Source organism: Wyeomyia smithii, chromosome 3 (assembly GCF_029784165.1).
Source record: "Wyeomyia smithii strain HCP4-BCI-WySm-NY-G18 chromosome 3, ASM2978416v1, whole genome shotgun sequence".
Taxonomy (NCBI): Eukaryota; Metazoa; Arthropoda; class Insecta; order Diptera; family Culicidae; genus Wyeomyia; species Wyeomyia smithii.
The window spans coordinates 237,426,825-237,448,324 of record NC_073696.1 but is presented as its reverse complement, the minus strand read 5'-3'; the positions used below and the strand labels follow the sequence as shown (position 1 = coordinate 237,448,324).

At 37.1% G+C, this 21,500-nt stretch overlaps 1 protein-coding gene across 8 annotated transcripts in view; it reads left to right on the top strand.

Annotated features, from left to right (window-relative positions):
• Positions 1-21,500, top strand: part of LOC129726381 (phospholipid-transporting ATPase ID) — a 106,783-nt gene that overhangs the window by 65,661 nt on the left and 19,622 nt on the right. For 3 of the 8 annotated variants that reach the window (XM_055683002.1, XM_055682999.1, XM_055683001.1), the window contains exons 2-10: positions 2,197-2,973; positions 4,669-4,727; positions 4,802-5,014; positions 5,083-5,619; positions 16,657-16,740; positions 16,811-16,945; positions 17,002-17,250; positions 17,725-18,249; positions 18,803-18,969. In XM_055683002.1, the coding sequence (XP_055538977.1) occupies positions 2,262-2,973; positions 4,669-4,727; positions 4,802-5,014; positions 5,083-5,619; positions 16,657-16,740; positions 16,811-16,945; positions 17,002-17,250; positions 17,725-18,249; positions 18,803-18,969 (2,681 nt within the window). In that variant the 5' untranslated portion in view covers positions 2,197-2,261. Of the gene's footprint in view, positions 1-1,738; positions 1,926-2,196; positions 2,974-4,668; positions 4,728-4,801; positions 5,015-5,082; positions 5,620-16,656; positions 16,741-16,810; positions 16,946-17,001; positions 17,251-17,724; positions 18,250-18,802; positions 18,970-21,500 lie in introns of those variants that run through there. The other 5 variants (XM_055683007.1, XM_055683006.1, XM_055683000.1 and 2 more) reach the window with 4 other exon arrangements.

Below are 21,500 nucleotides of genomic sequence, written 5' to 3'. Positions count from 1 at the left end.
TGGTAGGACGAACCTTGCTGGTTTAGCTGGTAAAATAATAAATTTAAGCCAATATGTGACAAATCCACGATATGTCAAAAGTAGTTGCTGTACTGCTCTTATCGACTGAAAACGCACTACTACAAAGTGGGTCTGTCGTTTACTAAAGCCAAGCGCGCGCCGCGCATAAAACACTAAAGCTACCCGATGCTTATTGCCACCCTGTATAATGCTTGGCTATTGCAACCTTATTTAAATCTATATTTTCTGCTCAAAAATTCGCTGCAGGAAAAATATTTGCAAAAAATCTGAATTGGAAGTACGTATTTTAAATTTGTCTCAAATCATAAACTGCTAAAAGCACATAGGGTAACGATTACATGATTACATTTACATTTAACACTTTAAAATTACAAATTTGCAATGTGTCGTGTGATTGAATGTGTTCAAAAAAATATTTTATAATCACAAAATGTCTTTTAAAATTATGATCGAAATAACACTGTCATGTAAAGAGCACATTTTTCTGCCAAACGATAATGGGTGGCAAAAAAATCTCAGTGGGAAAGTTAGCATAAATCATTAGGTTCATATTAACTTTTGTATAAAATCTTTAAGTTATACTGTTATTGGTAGGATTTCATCTTCATATATTTGAAATTCAAGAAATTATTGTAATTTTCTACCTAAATATAGTGGGCTAAATTAGGATCCCATATTGTCCGCTGATTGACAAAACGATCTTCTTACAATCCAGTTCAAAAATATAGGTTCAATATAATGTAAAATATCAATTGTCGAACTCAACCAATCACAGCTCAAAAACTTCTAAGCCACCATAACAACAAGTGCTGATATTGAATCCAAAGTAAGACCGGGTACTCAGCTAGTGATGAGTAAAATAAATGCTTTTCACTGTTGACCAGCTAATTGCATCATTGATTTGATTTTATTTTTCGTATGTTGATTAGTTTTATTTTGCTACTTCATAACAGCTAAGTAGCAACGGAATCTTTTAAAATAGCTTAGCGATCGATAATTTGCATTTCCGTCAAATTTCAGAGGTGTGCGAAAAATGGGTCTTTGGGTGGGAGGAATTGGAATTTTGGGAGACGAATTTGAGGGCTTGGGCACCCATTAGAAGATTCATATTTAACACGACTAGATACGTTATTTTGGCTGTAATAACCCGAATGTGTAACACAATGTATATTGTGCACTATACAGTATATACTGTACTACGTTAAAGTATCACATCGAAATGTATCACGTTTAACTTGTTTGTCTTGAATAAAGTGGGTGATTTATAGGTCCAATGCCCTACATTTTCGCTTGTCAACAGATTGTGATATTTTTTTTTTGAATCGATACATTTTTCCCAGTTCCTTTAACATAAATCCTGTGTCTCGTGTTTCAAACAAACACAAACATATACGGCATACTCCCTCAGTATCGTTGGAATGAAAAGCACTTAATACTGAACAATATTTTTATGATGGATTATTTAATAAACAATAAAAAAAACTGGTGCTGGTAAACGTACACAAGCTTAACTTAAAAGCTCAATGGTAAACTCGAATAAAACAAATTTCGAAACAGCCACTCGTAATTCAATGAGGAATATGAGTGAATCCGCGAACAAAACCTTTTACCCTACTTTTGCTGCTTTTAACTAAAACAATCATTGAATTCATACCGTGTGGGAGGGGCATCTTCCGAGTAAATCTGTGCATTCAGTTCACGCTATGTTACCATCCAGTGTCGATTGGCAGACAACTAAGTGCCTTCCAGGCGTCGTCTGGGCGGACAAACGATACCCACTGATAGAATTCTGTCGGCACCAGTATCAACACACGAGCTAACAAGCAAGGTCAAAATTGATGACAGCCGCTGCCCTAGCTGAAAGCGGAAACGGCCAGAGGAACACGAAAATATAATTTCCAGACGTAAGTTTTTCGCCGCCATCTCGTAAATACAAATTAAGCTTCGTCGGTTCAGGTCGCTTGAAAACGGAAAATATGCTCATCTTATGCTGCTTGCATTTGGCCGGCATTCTTCCAGGATAAGAGAAAATGTAATAAAGATAATTTAAAAATTGCTCTTCCCAAGAGAATGTGGGGCGGTGGTTGCTATCGGTACCAGGCTGAACAGCGATCGGTCGGTTATTGATCATTAATGTAATATTTATTTTCTTCGAACGTTCGACAAAAACATTAGCGCAAGTGACGGTAAAACGGGCCAAATGAGGAACAGTGCAGTGTTATAGTGAATCTCGCGGGAAAATGCCCATCTCGAATGCAACAACGGATTCGGTGGAGCTGGAAATTCTCGAGATACGGCAGGATAGCAGTGATGACGATGATGAGCTGGACCCAGCGTCCAAGGGAATTCCGCGCCCGTGTTCGCCTCCGAGGCGAAAACGCTTCCGCAGAAATAGAACCAGCAGGCGAAAATCTAACTCCCAAAGCTGCGGTAGCCTCTACAACCTGTCGTCTATTCGTCCTCTCTACCCGCCCCGCTCGGAGCCAAACGTTAACTTCTATGCTGGCGGTGAGAACGATGGCATGATAGATATCAATTTCCACGTAGATGAAAGCTCCAATACCCTCGACGACGCTCCCGTGCTGGAGAGCTGCGAGAGTATCGGTGGAGTGCCAACACGTAGTGGGCGGGGCAGTTCCGGTGGGACAGGAACCTGCTCCTATCAGGGACGGCACCGCACCGATACCGGTAGTGCAGGAGGTGGTGGTTGTGGTGGTAGCTTCTACACTAGTGGTGCCGGCGGTAACGGTTCGATCGGGGCCGACAGTGGTAGTGGCTACATTCAGTACGGTTTTAAGGCCTCGATCGTGACGGTGCTGGAGAAGCTTGGCATGTGGAACACTGCCAAGGCGACCAAAAGTCAGATCCACAAAAGCGACACCAAGTCGTCGTTTGATCGTGGACAATCGTACATATCGAATGGAGCGGGCCGGTTGCGGTCGATTTTTGCGGGTAATCCGCTGACATTTGGTGTGCTTGTGTTATTTATTTGTGTGCGCTGAATTCTGCATGGCAGTTCAATTTTATTTTAGAATTTTTCCATATTTTATATCATTTTGATAGTACGCTAAATAAACGTTTTCCCAATTTCATGCAACATATCCTATTTTTTGTCTCTTCAATGTAATTTTTCAAAACATTTTTTTATGTAGTATTGTGTGATTTATGCCTGGCGTCTATTAGTATGTATAAAATACATATTCCTGTTGCAACAGCTGAGATTGTTGTTCTCGTCTTGTCCTTATCTTATCAATTTTTTTGTCATTGTTTGTCATTATCTTGTTATTGTCTTGTCATTGTCATTGTTATTGTCTTGTCATTGTCTTGTCATTGTCTTGTCATTGTCTTGTCATTGTCTTGTCATTGTCTTGTCATTGTCTTGTCATTGTCTTGTCATTGTCTTGTCATTGTCTGGTCATTGTCTTGTCATTGTCTTGTCATTGTCTTGTCATTGTCTTGTCATTGCCTTGTCATTGTCTTGTCATTGTCTTGTCATTGTCTTGTCATTGTCTTGTCATTGTCTTGTCATGACATTGTCTTATCATTGTCTTATCATTGTCTTGTCATTGTCTTGTTATTGTCTTGTCGTTGTCTTGTCAATGTGTTGTCATTGTCTTGTCATTGTCTTGTCATTGTCTTGTCATTGTCTTGTCATTGTCTTGTCATTGTCTTGTCATTGTCTTGTCATAGTCTTGTCATTGTCTTATCATTGTCTTGTCATTGTCCTGTCATTGTCCTGTCATTTTCATGTCATTGTCTTGTCATTGTCTTGTCATTGTCTTGTCATTGTCTTGTCATTGTCTTGTCATTGTCTCGTCATTGTCTTGTCTTTGTCTTGTTATTGTCTTGTTATTGTCTTGTTATTGTCTTGTCATTCTCCCGTCCTTGTGGGTCTTCGTTCTGTCTTTCCACTTATCCTGTTATTATTTATAGATGTCTTGTTATTGTTTTTTTTACTTACTTTAATCGTGTCGTCCCAACTTTTTAAAAATGTGTACCGTTTACTAAATATAAATCTCAGCAACTTAACTTTGAAGCGTTTGAATGTTGAAACGGAAAATTCTGAAGAAAACTAAGTAAAGAATAAATTGAATTAATCTCTCCAAATTCACTTATCACTATTTGCCTTATATTCCATCGATCAAAGGTTAGAAAAATCGCATTAAACAATCAAGAATTTCACTCCCAGCGCAACGTACGGAATTTCCATTCAGGTGAAAAGCTTCTACACTATGCTATATCCTACCCGATTGTAAATTCATTCCGCTTTACTTCATCTGCCGCCACGGAAACATCCATCACTATAATCGGTTTTATCGATTTGCACCACCACTTCAGGGGCAAACAAGGACTAATCACATTTCACCCAGCAGCCATCCATTTGTGTTCAGCGACTGCAGTCTTTTTTGTCCCATTTTTGCTTTCTCACCTTTCAGACCCGCTTTGTCGTTAGCACATATACGTAGAAGTACAATTGAGTTACGGAGGTTACATACTTATCTTGATGTGTGATGACAATATCGCTATCCCTGCATTATTTTTTCAATGATTGAAACACTTATACCATATTATTAAGTACTTCTAACTGATAGCTGTTAGTCACGTAGCCCAGGAATAATAGAAAAATATTTTGCACTTCTTTTGCAGAAAATGAACGTAGAATACGAGCCAACGATAGAGAGTATAACACACAGTTTAAATATGCGGTAAGCAAAACATCCCCAACAACATCACAAACAAGTGTTTTCTCATGTTTCGCATTTCCACCCCAATATTACAGAACAACTACATCAAAACGTCCAAATATAGCATTTTAACTTTTCTGCCTTTGAACCTGCTGGAGCAGTTCCAACGTCTTGCCAATTTTTATTTTTTATGCCTGCTGATCCTGCAACTCATACCGGCCATCTCGTCGCTAACACCGGTCACGACGGCCATCCCCCTGATCGGTGTACTGATGCTGACAGCCATCAAGGATGCGTACGATGACTTTGTAGGTACCAACGGGCGGTTTTTACCGGAACACTGTGAAAGCTGACCGCTTGTGCTTTCTATTTTCAGCAACGGCACATGTCCGACTCGCAGGTCAACAATCGCCGCTCCAAAACACTGCGGCACGGAAAGCTGGTGGACGAACGGTGGTCCGGCGTACAAGTCGGCGATATCATCCGCATGGATAACGATCAGTTTGTCGCGGCGGATATCCTGCTGCTATCGTCGAGCGAACCGAACGGGCTCTGCTTTATCGAAACGGCCGAGCTGGACGGAGAGACAAATCTCAAGTGCAAACAGTGCCTCATGGAGACGGCCGTCATGGGCAACCAGGAGGACCTGCTGTGGAAGTTCAACGGGGAGATTGTGTGCGAACCACCGAACAACCTGCTGAACAAGTTCGAGGGCATCCTGAGCTGGAAGAACCAACGGTATCCGCTGGACAACGACAAGATCCTGCTGCGGGGTTGCATCATCCGCAATACCCAGTGGTGCTACGGGGTGGTGATCTTCGCCGGCAAGGACACCAAGCTGATGCAGAACTCGGGCAAAACCGTGTTCAAGCGGACCACCATTGATAGGCTATTAAATTTTATAATCATAGGGGTGAGTATGACCCATTACTGGTTTTTTAACGGTTAGATGCTGAACTATCCTGAGCAGAAGGCGCTGATATGTTGACTACCATTGGCAAGAAGCAAACTTTAAACATTTGCATTGCAAATAGCAGCAAATTTCTACAACTGCTTTTGATCACAACTTAAAAACTTCAATTTAAGCGATTCCTAGCGAATTCGTCCTGAAAATAGTAAAGACTCAAACGAACATTATTTATTTGGATGAAACTTTGTATTTATTTTCAAATAGAGTACATAAGACTTTTCCACAGGTATTCAGACCACTTCACAGTGGTACAGGATACGAGCTAAGGGGGAAATTTCGATCTTGAGCTCGATATCCATATTCTAGAGCAAACTTTCTCATACTTTGTTATATGTGATGAAGCGCTTATTTTCATGTTTTCAAAATATAGAATGATCAAAATTGTCTAAGGAATAAAAATCGAATTCTTATCTTTGCAGACAGAAATAAAATTTGTATACAATGCTGTAGTTAATTTTAAACAACTTCGTTGAGAACATTTCACTAAATTCACTAAATAGCAATTGAAAAAACGGCATTTTTACACACTTTTTTATTTCAATTTTTACATCAAAACTGATTTTGGACGACATTTAAAACTTGACAAAAGGAACATTTTCAAAGTTATCGATATTTTTCATTTGAAAAATACGCCCTTTTCTCTTTTTGTTTTTTTTTGGGGGGGCAAAATTTGAAATTTATTGGCGTTATTTTGGCTAAAATTTTGAAAATTTATTTTCTTTATTTATGAGTAAACTAAGTTTGGCTTAAAACTGAACACTCGAGAATGTGAATCAGAGACTACCAAGAGCCAAGATTCAATTATTGAATCTGCGAACTAGGCGTAAAGCGTTTTTAGGCGTTTTTACTTCCACTTCAGTTTAAAAGGTAAAACAGCTCTAAATCGTTTATTTTTGAAGGTAAAAATACTAACTTTTTATTACGAAGGACCTATATAAAATGGTTTTGATGATTACAGATATTTATTAGATTTTAGGTGGTAAAACAAAATTCTAAAAACAAAAAAAATATACCAGAACGGTTAGTTTATGTGGTATATTGTTTTCGGCAAAGTTGTAGACAGTAATTTTTGTCTTGCCAGAAAACCAATATAGGGAAACTGCTCAATTATTCATCTCATTAAGCCGATATTCGCGAAGAATGACGGGTTAAACACCAAATTTTCACGAAATCATTGAACAAATAAACAAAATACGCTTACATGCTCTTATGGAATCGTTCAGCATTGTATATTTAGTAAACTTAGCTAGATTTATCCTAAATTTTGTAAAGCAAATCATTTTTCACAACGCTTCCATATCCATCTCAAAACTTGAATCACTGCCCAATTATTCATCTCAAGACACCCCCTTATTCATCACACATGAATCACATTATCATGAATGAATGTAGCCGCAGCCCGTCTTAGTAGGTTACCTAGACATCCGCTGTAGTTGTTTACGTGCAAAATTGGTAACCAAGGTAACCACTGCAGTGCTGTCGATTTTTGTCAATTATGTCGGAATAATTCAACATTTTCAGTATGATTTTTTCTACATTAACGAAATATTACCAGAAACTGATTTGGCAACTCTTGATTTTCTCCAACACAGTGAAAACAAATGAAAATACATACAGTTCAAATTTAGGAACTGTAGAAATTCATCTCATATATTTCTGCTAATATCAGCTTGTTTTCGGAAATTTGATGTGAACATTTCAAAAATTTAAAGTATTCTTAGTGTACTGAGTTATTTTGTTCAATAATTAAAATAAAAAGTGGTCCGCTAGTGATTGAAAAAAATTTGGTTGGCTGCTGAACGAGTCCCGTTGTAGCCGTGTAGAACAATGCGCGAATTTTGTTTTCTGAGGTAGGTGATTGAATTAAATGAGTTTTCGAGTACAAATCCCCGACTATAATATCAAATTTAGAGCTTTTAAGTGAATTTTGAAGTTTCTCCTTTATGAGAAATTAAAAGTGAACTAAGCAGAATGCATTTCATGAATTAGCAGATTGGTTTAGTTAGAAAATATGCGTTTTTTGCTGTTTTCAATTGTGTTTTCATGTTGTATGAGATGAATTTATGGGCTGAGATGAATAATGGAGCAGTTCCCTACACCATGAGAAAAAAAATATTATAAATTGAAAATCTCAAAAAAAAACACGAGGAACTTTGTGTTGTCATATAGTAAATTTCCTGAGCCTAGTGCCTAAAAACGGTTTTTTTGATCGGTAAAGCCACCTCGGAAGTGCGTCAAGTATACAGAGACTTCTATGAAGTTTTCTCATAAGCTTAAGCAAACGCTGGAGCGACGAACCCGGCATGCAATTACTCTGCGGCCTTTTGGCGCACTTCCGAAATGGCTAAGGGTACCAAAATTTCATAGAAAGGGTAAAAAGCCATATTCTTACATTTTCGCAGTTTGAGCTCTAGGGTAAAATTGTCGACCAGTTTGATTGATCGTGGGGAGGATCATGTGTTAAAATCGTTTCTGTTTTCAGGATAAATTTACCAATAAGGCGTCGTTCACAAATTACGTAACGTCGGCGTTACGTAATGTTAGCGGAGGGGTCTTATCAACCGTTACTTATTGTTACATAGGGGAGAGAAGGGGTCTGAAATCTAGATTTTTAACGTTACGTAATTTGTGCACGTCACCCAACCAAATAACTTTAATATTATAAACGGATTTCGCGAATCCATTTGAATTAAACTTCGGTTATAACTTGTGTGTTTGCTTACCGAAAATCTTCATTTGGAAAAATTAACGATAATAGCTTTTTTGCACCTGGGGTGACTTTGAACACTTCTTTGAATATATTTTTAATATTTTAGGAATATATTGAATACTACAGTGTTCGATACTTTCAAAATGAGAACTGGCGTGCATTCAGCAAGATCCAGTTACTATTTCAAAAGTTTAGAAGCAATTCTGCTGTTTTTAAATATGCCCTAGAACTTTTACATCAATCATCATTCCGGGGTGACTTTGACCACTTCATTGTTTGAAGTGAAACTTTGCCGCTTTAACAAATTTGAACAGTCTAAGACGTCTTTAATGAGTCAATTTGAGAAGCAATTCGGAGGTCATTCACATTGTGACATGTTGGCGAATGTCTAAGATTCATACAAAATTTTTAGAATATATATGAACGATTGTTTAAGAGGAGGGAGGGGGTCTAAAACCACCAAAAACTAGTTCACAGGGAATATGGCTTATTCAATAGCCCAAAGTTGCATGTTACGTGACGTCTTGAGTTGTCGTTAAGTAGCAAACATGTTGAAACTGGTGGGTCTCAATATTACCTTTGGGGGAAAAATTGTCTAAATAATAATGAAAATCGCTGTGATAATACGTTTTCATCTTAAGAACTAATCCGGAAACAAAATTGAAGAACTTTACGTGTCGCAGCTTGTTGTTTTTTATCACATATCCAAACACAATCAGTGAAGATTACGACAAATTCCGAGCTCTACGAACACTTTTTATCACAAATTCAAAAAAGAGGAAGAGTCATCAAAATCACCCCTTGATCAAAGTCACCCCGGTTTACGACAGGTAAAATTATTTAGTTTTTCTCCTTAGTGTTTATTTTTCAAATGCGGCCAGTAAAAATGTTGAAAACGGCGAACAAATGTTTGGTTTTTTTTCATTCTGTCGTCTACGAGGCTCCTTCTTCCCTAAAGTTTCTCTCCAAAGCCTGACATTAAAAGCTGAACTTTTAACTAAGACAGTACCATACGGACTGTAACGACTGGTTTCAGTAAAAAAGGGAAGGGTAAAATTCTATTAATCTTGTAACGGGTTCCAATCCAGGCCGAATTCAGGAACTGCTGCACCCGTCTGGAGCACCCGTCTATCTACCTCCTGTTATGGGATATTTAGTAGCTGATCAAGTACTGAAAATGGAAAAAAATGTTGAAATAACAGATCTAACATTACATGTAAATGGCAACCTGCAATGAAGAGAAATTAAACAGAATTGCCCAGCGTAAATATTGCAACACACCAAAGGCGCTTCTGAGCGTCCCAAAATCATTTGAATATGAAATAGTTAAAAAAAAATTCTGTCACTCGCCAAAAAATTTCAGATACTTTGTTCACAGCACTTCAAAACGATATCATTTGTTCACATGTCTTGAAATTTGATTTCACTCTACTAATTGGATGATTCACGGTTTATTTTTAACATATCTTCAAGAGTCCTAATATGTACTTAATAGACACAAATAAGTTCTATGAGAATGGCAAATTTTAATTTTAGATGTAAGTGGCTATTTTCCAACGCTAATTTTCAAACTCGAAACTATGAATTATGAGTTGTACAAACTTTGAACGAAAACAACGATATACCACTTTTATTACAGTTTGTTCGTTATTCGTTTTGTAAAGTTACTTCGAACCAATCACGGGTGCTGTGTTTATATACTTAACGCTAACAGTAAATAGTAACCAGTTTCTTGATAGTAAACTAACGAATGATGTAGTCCTGAGATGTGGAAACACATTTTCATTCCTCCATTTTCAAATGAATTTGAGTTTTTACATGTCTGTGTGACAGTGCTTCCCACACAGATGTAAGATCCAAAATCTGGCGCTGTGGAAGGGGATCTATAATCTCCATTGCGTAATCCACCGGTTTCCTCTGTTGGTCCGGCCGCTTTAGAAGGCTGCCATATATTTGAAATCGCGGACTGCTGCGCTGCGACTGGTCGCAGCACTGCTTACTATTGGTCGATCCAGTTCTGAGTGAATCATCCTCTTTCAACAATAATCAAATAGACAATAAAGACTAAAGATCTGCATGTTTGCATTTATATGTAACTACTTAGAGTTATACTTCCAGTGGACGTGTCGTTGTACACTTGAGCGAGCAAAACAACAACAAATCGTTTGTATGCCGTAGTGTTGGCTGTACTTAGGAAGAAAGGTAGTAAATGGTTGTTTAGTTTGGAATGAACTGGCACTGAGAGTTTCGATATTTGGCCTTGTTTTCAGCTTTTGGTCCAAATATGCATTTAACAAGACTCAGTGTGAAAAAATCCCAATTTTCCGCATTTTGCTGTGCGTCCTCTAGTCTTCCAATCGAAGAACGAAGGAAATCCTTTGGAAACCGAATCGATTGAATTCGATACTGTTTCTCAGTTTCTTTGGATGGCTGTAATGTATCCATTTTTCATCATCCGTCACGATGCGATTAATAAAATCTTTTCTATTTCGCCGCTGTAGCAATTATTCACTGACAAAAAAATTACATTCAACGTACCTTCGTTTCGAATCATAAGTAATCCAAGTTTATTGCCTTGAATTATCCCCAAAGCATGCAATCGGTTTGACGGTCAACTTCTGATACCGATGCAAGCTGTTCTTGCGTTTAACATGGACCCTCATTAGAGAAAATCCTTCTTCTATTCAAAGATTTTTGGTGACGAAACCAATCACGGCACGTTGCTTCCCTTAGAGCAGCATTTCCGTAAACTTTTTCTAACTCTCGATGCGCTTCAGCCTTCTCATACAGCTAAAAGTATATGACGACGCCACAAAAAATCGTGTCGGATATCATCACGTTTTAGATGTTTCGAAATCAATCAGCACTTACTGCTGTTACCTTCTATTGATGAATAGCGAAAACTCAGTTGCGCACAAGAGTTTGTTCTTCTAAAAAAATCACAACTAATTTTTGTTCCATCTAACGACAGGCTTTAAAAGTGTCAAAATGACACCAATTTTACCTTATCACAATTTAAAAAAAATCAAAAGATGCTATTTTTACACATTAAGTATGAGCTTTTCATTCAGAATTTGAAAAAAGTTCTAAATTTGTTTTTAAAATGTATTCTTTCAAGTTGAGAAATTCTTAATAACTCCTCCGTAAACAACATTTTAGTAGAGATGAAAGCTTTTGAGATAAATTTATTTCAAGGATTACATCCGAAACAACATATACGCCGCTTTAAAAACTCTGTGTAAAAGTCATGTGTCCTCTATTAGAGAGCAAATACAAAGTTTTTTTTTGAATTAAACGAACAGTTTCCAGATTTCAGCACTTTCGAGACGATTTCGCTTAGAATTGTTGCTTAGAAATAATTAGACCCTTTTTATAATTTAGTTCTAGTTAATTTTGGAATGAAAACCATTCGAGCAAAATTACTTGACTATTCATCCCAAAACTAATTTAGGCTGATTCTATATGAATGGGGGAAATTCGTCTTTTAGATGCAACGAACTGGGTTATAGTAAAAATTATCCCAAAAACCAAAATCATTCTCAATTATTATTAGTTTTTGGGGCTAATATGAAAAAAAGCAATTTTATTCGAATCTGAAAAATTGGAGAACATGACGCCTTTATGCATGCCTATAGATCTATATATTCTATAGATAAAAAACCAAAAATTCATCTCCCCAGTCAACATTTGCATTTAAGCCTGAAATCGTGAATCAGTATGGTTCCGGAATTATATACGACTAAAAACTAACTTCTGCGCATGATAATTAGCACCTTATACGACTTCGACTTCGTTGAGATATATTTACGATAATTTTCATTCTTTTATATACGATTTGGTGTTGAGTGAGTCCCTACTATAGAATTTCATAAATAAAATACTATCCTATTCTTAGTGCTAAATATAAATGGAAATGTTTTCCCGTAAAAATTACGGCCAAGCACGATTTAAAACCTAAATTAATCAACCCAGCGGTGAGACCCAGCCTCTCTCATTCGAACTTATTATTTGTTAAAATAGATTTACACCAACACTTAAAAAATACACCTCGATAATTACAATTTCAATTTAACAAATTTTTGGTAGCCAACAGCACAACTATACCGAACATTTAAAATATAACATTCACGCACACATACATGCAAATAACATTAAATTCTTTCAAATACATGATGCGATTTTGTTTTTAATCGTAATATAATCGATTTGTACTCATATACTGCGTATGAATATTTAGATTGTTTATGTCAACTTTAGTCAGTAGATTTTAAATAATTTATAATCAAATGTTGTTCCTTATACATTTATTTGAATGATCTTATCAGTGAAAATTAAATTCTGTAACGCAGTTGATATTACTGATCGTTTCTGAGGGGCATCCAATGAATGGGCAAATACCATTCAATATGGGTTCTTGAAACCTGGATTATACCCAGTGGCCAGAATCTGACCTCAAACCCCATTTTTAATCCAGATGACCACTTCTGGTTGCCTGATAATCATAAAATCATAAAATTGCCGAAATGCCTGATCTGGGTATTTCGATGGCGAATATGTAAAATTTGACGTGATATATGTATTTAGTTTTTCTATCATAATGACTCCTAATTTCAAACTTTGCTCAAAGCAGCTAGTTTTAAACAGTCTTTGGGTTTTGATTCTTTGTAAGTTTGAGAAACAACCTGTTCGTTTGACACCTGTTTTCTTTGAATAAGTCGTGTAATCTTTGAGAGAATAGACTTTCAATATTTTTACAATTTAACACATAATGGTTAGAATAAAAGTCCGATTACACTGGTCACAAGTGGGGCCCCGAAGGTCAAACTAAGACAAAATGAAAAATTATAGCTTTTCCTGAGATTTTTTTTCTTTCTAGGGCAGCTATTGTGAGCTTTAGAGCAGCGTTTTTTTCGATTTTGTCAACCAGGGTTATAATCAAATGAAATACTTACCAATAAAGCAACTAAACCTTCAATTTAAAACTAAGATTGTTGAAATCAGTCCAGCCATCTTTGGCAAAACGAGTGAATTTAAAAAAGTTTTTTGAATATGTTTCTTTTCATAACCTTCGAACTACATGTTCAATCATCATACAGTTCGTTATTCAGGGGTTTTGAAGACAGTCGGTTCATTTGATACCATGGAACGGGGTGAAATTGATCAATTTTTATAACAATTTCCAATGACCTAGCTTCATGTATATTTTTCCCGAAATAGTTTAATTTTAAAACAAGTACTGGTATGTGCTCCAGTAAGCCTCTTTGGCTATTGGTGAAATTTCTATCGTCTACTTCGTGTAATCAATTCGATAATTCTATAAGGTACAATGAGGTAAATTGGGGTAAAATTGATCACTATTGAAATCCATACATTCTTTTGGCAATGTGATTTCTTTTCGATATGCTAAAGACAAGTGATGATTTCTGTGCTGAAAAATATCATTTACAGCTAGTTTGGAAACGAAAATAACGATATTTCAGGTTAAAATTTGTTTATTTTGCTTCACGAGCTGTTTGTTGCAAAATTTGCTCTTATTTGATCGTCGTTAGACCGATTTCAATTCGTTTTGTTGCAAAAGCTCAAAAACTAGCTCTGAAATTGAAATCTTTGTGGTTTCCTGCGAATTCATCAGTATTTCTTTATTGGTATGGAATGCTCATTGTTGAAAATTACATTTTTTGAGCTTTTATCAAACTTTACTCACTTCTCCAAATTTAACGTAATTAACCCTCAACTATGATTACTTTAAGTAAATTCAATACTTTTTTTGTTATTTGGAAACTTGTTTGATCAAATTTGATGAGTTTTGAGTGAGTTCGAAGAATTTTTCGAAGATAAGAGAAATGGTACCGGGCATGCAAGGGTTACCTTTGACAGGTATGTGAATCATGCAAAAGTTGCGTTTAGGGACACGTTAACATTGCCTAGTGTTGTAAGAGCAAGCATGGAAAAGTTCACTCACTTGCAATTTTTCATGCAAATGTGTTCGTTGATTTATCAGTTATCGTTCAACTATCTCCACTCGCGTACAAGTTTTCCATAGAAACGCTGCTGATTGTTTTTCGCTTCTAAGAGTTCCGAATACCATAGAAGGAGACTGAATGATTCAAACACGATAATTTTTATTGTATCCAAGTTCACTTGCATTCAACATTATCGCGAGAAGTGATACAAAACTATGAATCCAAATGAACGTTAGATTGTGTTCAATTGTTTGCTTGCCGGAGCAAATATGTATCATCAATGCTTACGGAAATTGTATCATGGTGCATTAGCATCTGATACTTGAAATCACCAAGAATCATCGTGGTATATCACGGTGAAAGCACGACGTGAAGTAGCCGAATTACGCCTACAAGCAACCAACATTTGAAAGAATCATTGCGATCGCTTGAGTGCAATCGTTTACGATTCTTTCGTGAAACACTCGCTATATGTTGCTTGCTCCGCCTAAAGCAGGCAATACTGAAACAAAATCATCAAAGAAAGCTTCCATATATTTCTTTGCTCTAAGTTGTCTCTTGCAAGCTTGAGAATGTGTAACTTTTAATAGCGATGGTTTGCTAGGATTGAAAGTTTATAAATAGCACGTTCAGAAATGATACCCGAATGATTGTTATGCGATACGAGTTTTTCCATCCTTGTGTAAGAGCAATATCTTTTGATTAGTATTTTTTGTCACGAATTTTCCGGTTATCAATTCCACCCACTGATCAATTTCACCCCATTCCACGGTACCTATTTTGTTCAAATCGGTTGTGTAGTTTCTGAGATGATGGAGTTTCATAACTTTTACATTTTGATACATAACAGACAAAGTTACAGTCCGATTATAATAAAATTCAATAGGGTTTCATCAGGCAACTAGACCTTTCTATTGCAACTTATTTTGTGAAAATCGGTCGGACCATCTCCAAGAAAGGTGGGTGAGTTCATGCAGTCTTAGAAACATGTTTCTTGTCATAGCTTGATTTCACATTATTATACATAACGGACAAAGTTAAAGTCCAATAACAATAAAATTCAATAGGGTCTTATGGGGCAACAAGACCTGCCATATGATACTAATTTTGTGAAAATCGGTTCAGCCATCTCTGAGAAAAGTGAGTGAGTTTAAACAGTGTTTGAAAAACGTTTTTTGCATAAATTTTGAACTACATGCCCAATCATTATAAAATTATTTTACAAATGGTTCAAAAAACAAGCCCGTTCTTTTGGTTCAATTTTTTAATCAAATCGGTTGTGTAGTTTCTGAGATAATGAAGTTTCTTGATTTTCACATTTTGATACATAACCTCGAAACTAAAAATCCGATTACAATGAAATTCAATAGGGTCTTATGGGACAACTAGACCTTTCATTTGCAATCAATTCCTTGGAAATCGGTCCAGCCATCTCTGATAAAATCGAGTGAGATTGGGAGAGCGTTACTGACATACACACACACAAACACACACACACACACACACACACACACACACACACACACACACACACACACACACAGAGACACACACACACGCACACACACACACATACAGAAAATGCTAAGTCGATTGATATACGAGATTTGACCCTTTGGAGCACTTTTATACCTTTGGTACCTTTTTTAGGAGGGAAAAATATTAAAGTGAATGTATTTACCTCCCTAAACCAAATTTTCATCACGTTTGTGATTTGCCTTTGAACAAATTAAGTAACTTTTAATGCTAGTGATAAATTTGCATTTTCTTAAAAAAACATCCTTAGTTTGAATAATAGCTGTTATAATAAATAGCTATAAATAGTGTAAAAAAATCAGTTCCTCCAACACTTAAATTGACACTCGTCTCTTCCATTATGGTTCAATACTTTTGGATAGGTATTTGTTTTGTAAGAAAATCTAAAGAGTTTAAAAATACACAATACATTCGCTTAAACAACAGCTTTGCAAGTTTTTGAACACAAGTTTATATTCAACATGAATGGAAGATCCTACATTCCTAGAATGGCATAAACTGGAACACAGGGTTGCATTCTTCGGGGGGTCTAAAAGTAGAGACATCGTGAAACAAATTTGAGTGTTTTGGAAAATTATCTATTATATGATATTGCAGAAAATCCCAACTTGGTTCGCAGACTCTGCTCTGCGGTTCTTTCTATTTTTCACCATTACTACTGATTTCATCCCAGATGGTTTAGCTTTCATTTCACAAACAAACCCATTCACCGCTCGCTTGCACGTGTGCGCTATTTCCTTATGTCTTTTGTCTTCCGTTTCTCCATTACAGATAGTATTTTTTCTGTTATCCATCTGTGGATTCTGTACGATAGCGTCCGCAATATGGGAAGCGATAGTAGGTTACAAATTTCAAGTAAGTTCTGCAGTCGGATTGCTTCCCGCTTAAACGGCTAACACCCGCCTGGCTGTTCTTTTTTTTTCAGATTTATCTGCCATGGGAAAACATAATTCCAAAGGATTACCTGCAGGGTGCAACTATCATTGGATGTCTAGTCTTTTTTTCCTATGCAATTGTACTGAATACAGTGGTGCCAATTTCTTTATACGTTTCGGTGGAGGTAAGTTTTATCTTTAGAAACGGTTAAAAATCAGTTTTGAACAACGTTCTTCCTAGGTGATACGATTCGCGCAGTCCTTCCTGATCAACTGGGATGAGAAAATGTACTACGATAAGACGAAAACGCACGCTAAAGCGCGGACAACGACTCTGAACGAAGAGCTGGGCCAAATCCAGTACATTTTTTCGGACAAAACAGGAACGCTGACGCAGAACATTATGACGTTCAACAAGTGCAGCATTGCGGGCCGTGCGTACGGGGATGTAATCGATCTGAGGACCGGCGAAACCGTCGAAGTGTCCGAGGTGAGTTAAGATTTGGTGACGAGCGTGCCCAGGTTGCAAACCAAAGAAGATAAAAAAACGAAAACTATTCTTGCGTGATCTTTCTCACTTCATTTGTGTTCGTCAATTTGCGTACGAGTGTTTTGAACTAATTAAATGAAATACCTCTTTGAGTTAGTTTTCTAAAATCGATTTTTTTGACTATGTCTGATTCGTGTTTCGCTGTGAAATTTTGATTAGAATGCTACTCGAGTAGAAATGCACCTTTTATTTTGTTACTAGATTTGGCTGAAAATTTTCCCAAACAGATCGACTTATTCTGTGGAACGCAAGAATGAGTATATTACGTGCGGCAAAGCTGTGTACAAACGATTGTACTCGCAGCTACTCTTCGTTGTGAATAATTTGATCCTATTTTTCTTTTACAAACACTCTTTTTGGTTCCAACAACTGTTCTTCGCCACCTCCTATAATCCTCGCCCGCATGCTTCGTAGCCTTCATTCGAGAACAGTAACACATCCATTTTACTAAACGCTGAAAAGTCATCCGGTCGCAGCACACCTCAACCATTCAACCTGTCCTCCACTGGTAGTACAGCAACGCTCAAAGTTACATCGAACTGCAACTACCACCAGCTACCAACCGAACAACAACAGCAGCCACTCCAACAACAGAAACAGAATTTCGTTAATTTTACACTGGACAGTAACAGCCACAGGGCAGACTCCACCACCCCCAGAAAACCCCACTCTTCACTTCACGTTAGATTCAGTCAGCACAACAGTAGTCAAGAAACAAAAATATCGCCCAAAAGTACAGCTACTGTGGTGAACATATCCAACAGCGTTAGTCAGTATAGTCCTGCCAATGCAAAATTATCGATCAGAAACACCGCTACCACCGCAGCCGCCCAGGGGGATATAGCTGATAACGCTACAACGACCTCTACAACAACGACGATCTCGACGACCACTGAGCCACCACCCAGTGGGTGCAACACCGATGCGCAGGGAGTGCATGTATGCATGAGTTTGTTTTATTTTTTTTTTTTTTCTTTTGATTATTACTCTCTTACTTTATTACTGTGTGTGGCATAAGCAAACGCAATCCGTCAGTTTTTGTTCTGTTTATTATTCTGCACCCAGCTGCGCGGCTCTGCTATTAGCATTTTGATTACATTTCCGTGTTGATTCCACATGATCGATTTTACAGTATTGGCGCCTCCGTCGATTATTCATCTACGGATGCGCATGGTTTTGGATTTGATTGGTTTCACATTGCTGTGAACAGACTCTCGGAAGCACCCACTAATGTAAAGCATGTACAAACTACAAAGCACACTCTGATCCTGTGTTTTTGGTGGCATTTTCATTTCTCTATTCTATTTATCCATATATTTATTATACCTAAGTACAATTTACAGTCACGGTAGTGAAAAAGCTAAGTGTTTTTCATTATTAGGGTTTCAAACATGCTTTCGATGTTCCTTCGTTTCTTACGCGCGTTATATTTCATACGGTTTATTGTTTTCTCGCTTTCTTCGCACCCCTTCGGAACCACGTGCTCCCGCAGGTCACCGAGCCAGTGGACTTCTCCTTCAACCCGGAGTACGAAACGGATTTTCGGTGGTACGATCAGGGACTGCTGGATGCGGTACGAGCGGAGGAGGAGCACGCGCATAGCTTCTTTCGGCTGTTGGCCCTTTGCCATACCGTGATGCCGGAGGAGAAAAATGGAAGGTAAGTGCGTTAGTTACTGCTAAAGCGTTAATTTTTGTTAAACTTTTAATATTGGAAAAAGAATCTAATTTAGGCTTATGAAGATGGTGTCGTTCTGCATTTCTTCAATATTGGAACTAGCAGGGAATCACAGTGAAAAATTTGAAGAGAAAAATAACAAATTACTGCAGTAAAGAAGAGTTAAAAATGATGACAACAAGAGATATCATGGCATCAACATTGAAAAATTATTAAAATTTAACAAGACGCTATGAAAAAGATAGTAAAAAACCTCCAGGAACATCCAACTTCGAATAACGTGTAAAATATAACGAAAGAGTAAACAGCACTTTCAAGAACTCATCAGATCAGTTCAAAATTTGCAAAAATCCTCTTCCACATAACGAGAAAAAGCTTATTCAAACCAAAGTTGATGAAAAAATAATAAAATTGATCAAAAAGAAATTCATACAAAATAAATTTCTTCACCATAAAAAAAGAACATTTTTGCCAGTGTATAGGTTATTTACTAGGTTCATAAAAATCAAAACTATACACTCCAGATTTCAGCACTTTGAAGACAATTTCACGTGAAATTGTGTACTAATATCTTGTACACTTATGTGCAACAGACGCACACTGGGGAATAATGCAACCAAATTCCTACTACATAAACGCCGGAATATAGCATTTTTATTGTAAAATTGATCAACAAATCGGTTGGTGATGGTTTCATCCTGTGCAGGGAACGGAAAAGGGTCTATTCTGCCCATTTTCCCTATATTTACGTGATTTTGGGTTTCCTTTGTCCTTAGCGGAAGACTCAATAGTTATGTTTTTATTAAGTTTTCCTAGAAATGGTTTATTTCTCCCCATTTCACCCTAATTATGTGGTTTTTTGCTGGAACGTGTATAACAACAATCGCCGCTCGGCTTACTGTTCAATCGATTTGTGATGGTTTCATTCAGATGCAGGTCTTGTAAGTGGTAAAATTTATCACAATTCACATTATTCTTGCAATCTATAAAATGAAAATATAAATCACGATTTAACTCAAGTACGAATCAGCAGATCGGCAGGAAAATTTGCATGTAGGAGTTTTTAAAGCCGAAAAAGCTTATTATGCTGGTTTGAGACCCCTCCCGCATCTGGGAGGGAGAGCTTCCATACAAATGAAACACAAATTTATGCCTAACTCGAGAACTAATCAAGCATATAAAAGCAAATTTGGTTTGTGGAGGTATTTTAAAGCAAGAATTTTTTTTTGTGGTGGTTTGACACCCCTTTCTTCTATAGAAGGAAGGGGTGCCTTACAAATGAAACGCAAAATTCTGTACAACTCGAAAACTAATTAAGCAAATTGAACCAAATTGGACATGAAGAGGGTTTAGGGAGCAAGACATGTTTTTTAATTAATTCGATACCCCTCCCTACTCTAAATCGGAAAGGTGAAATGAGGAGAAACATACTATTACTAGGACCGGGAAATAAAACCATCTCTATTGAGTCTTCCGCTAATGCATTCGTGGATTTTTTTTATTTTCGCACGACACTGTAAAAAAACTGGAAAAAAATGAAAGACTATAGCTTTTTGAGCGTTCCAGAGAATTTCGGTGCCCCTAGCCACCAGCTTCACCAACACTAAGGTTTCTCGTAATCACAACGTTGTGGCGACGAATCCGGCGAGCCCGGCGACGTAAATTGATTAATTTCTATACTGGCTAGAGGCACCAAATTTCACAGGTATAGTTAAAAAGCTATAATCTTTCTAGAGGAACTGTTTCAAGCTTGAGGTAAGCATTTTTTTCGCCTTTGTTGACCAGTATAATCATTCCATCCGCTCTGTGCCATTTGCCGCCAGAAACTCTGGCAGTCTTTTTAGAATGGCTTAAAATGCATAATTTAGAGAAATAAGCTCATGCATTAGTTTTGAAAGAGTCAAGTCAAGGAATCCAAAAAACATCAATTCTAAGATGCAGTTCTGCTTTTGAATTTCAAAAATTCAATTGCATTTTTCGGCAAAAGGGTAAATTTTGATTTCAAATTTGATAACTTCATTGCATTTCTGAGAAAGTTTACACGAAAAACACTCATCACTCAGTGATATTATGAGCGAAACTCGGGTTATAGCCAGCGTTGCTAAGCGAGTGAGAAGCAAAAACCATCCACTCCTTTCTGCTTGAGAATGAGATCTGTGCTACGCTTCTCATATCATTTGCACACACAGTTTCGAGAAACTCTTTGTTATTCACGTACTTGCCAGAGCAGCAGCCTGTATAGAACCGCTCGCAAATTCTCTCGTTAGTCAGTAGATTTCAAATATGTATAATTAAATGTTGTTCCTTATACATTAACTTGAATGATCTTATCAGTGAAATTGAAATTCTTTAACGCAGTTGATATTACTGAACGTTTCTGAGAGGCATCTAATGAATGGCCAAATACCAATCAATATGGGTTCTTGAAACCTGGATGCTACCCAGTGGCCAGAATCCGACCTAAAACCCAATTTTCAATCCAGATGACAATTTCTGGTTGCCTGATAATCATA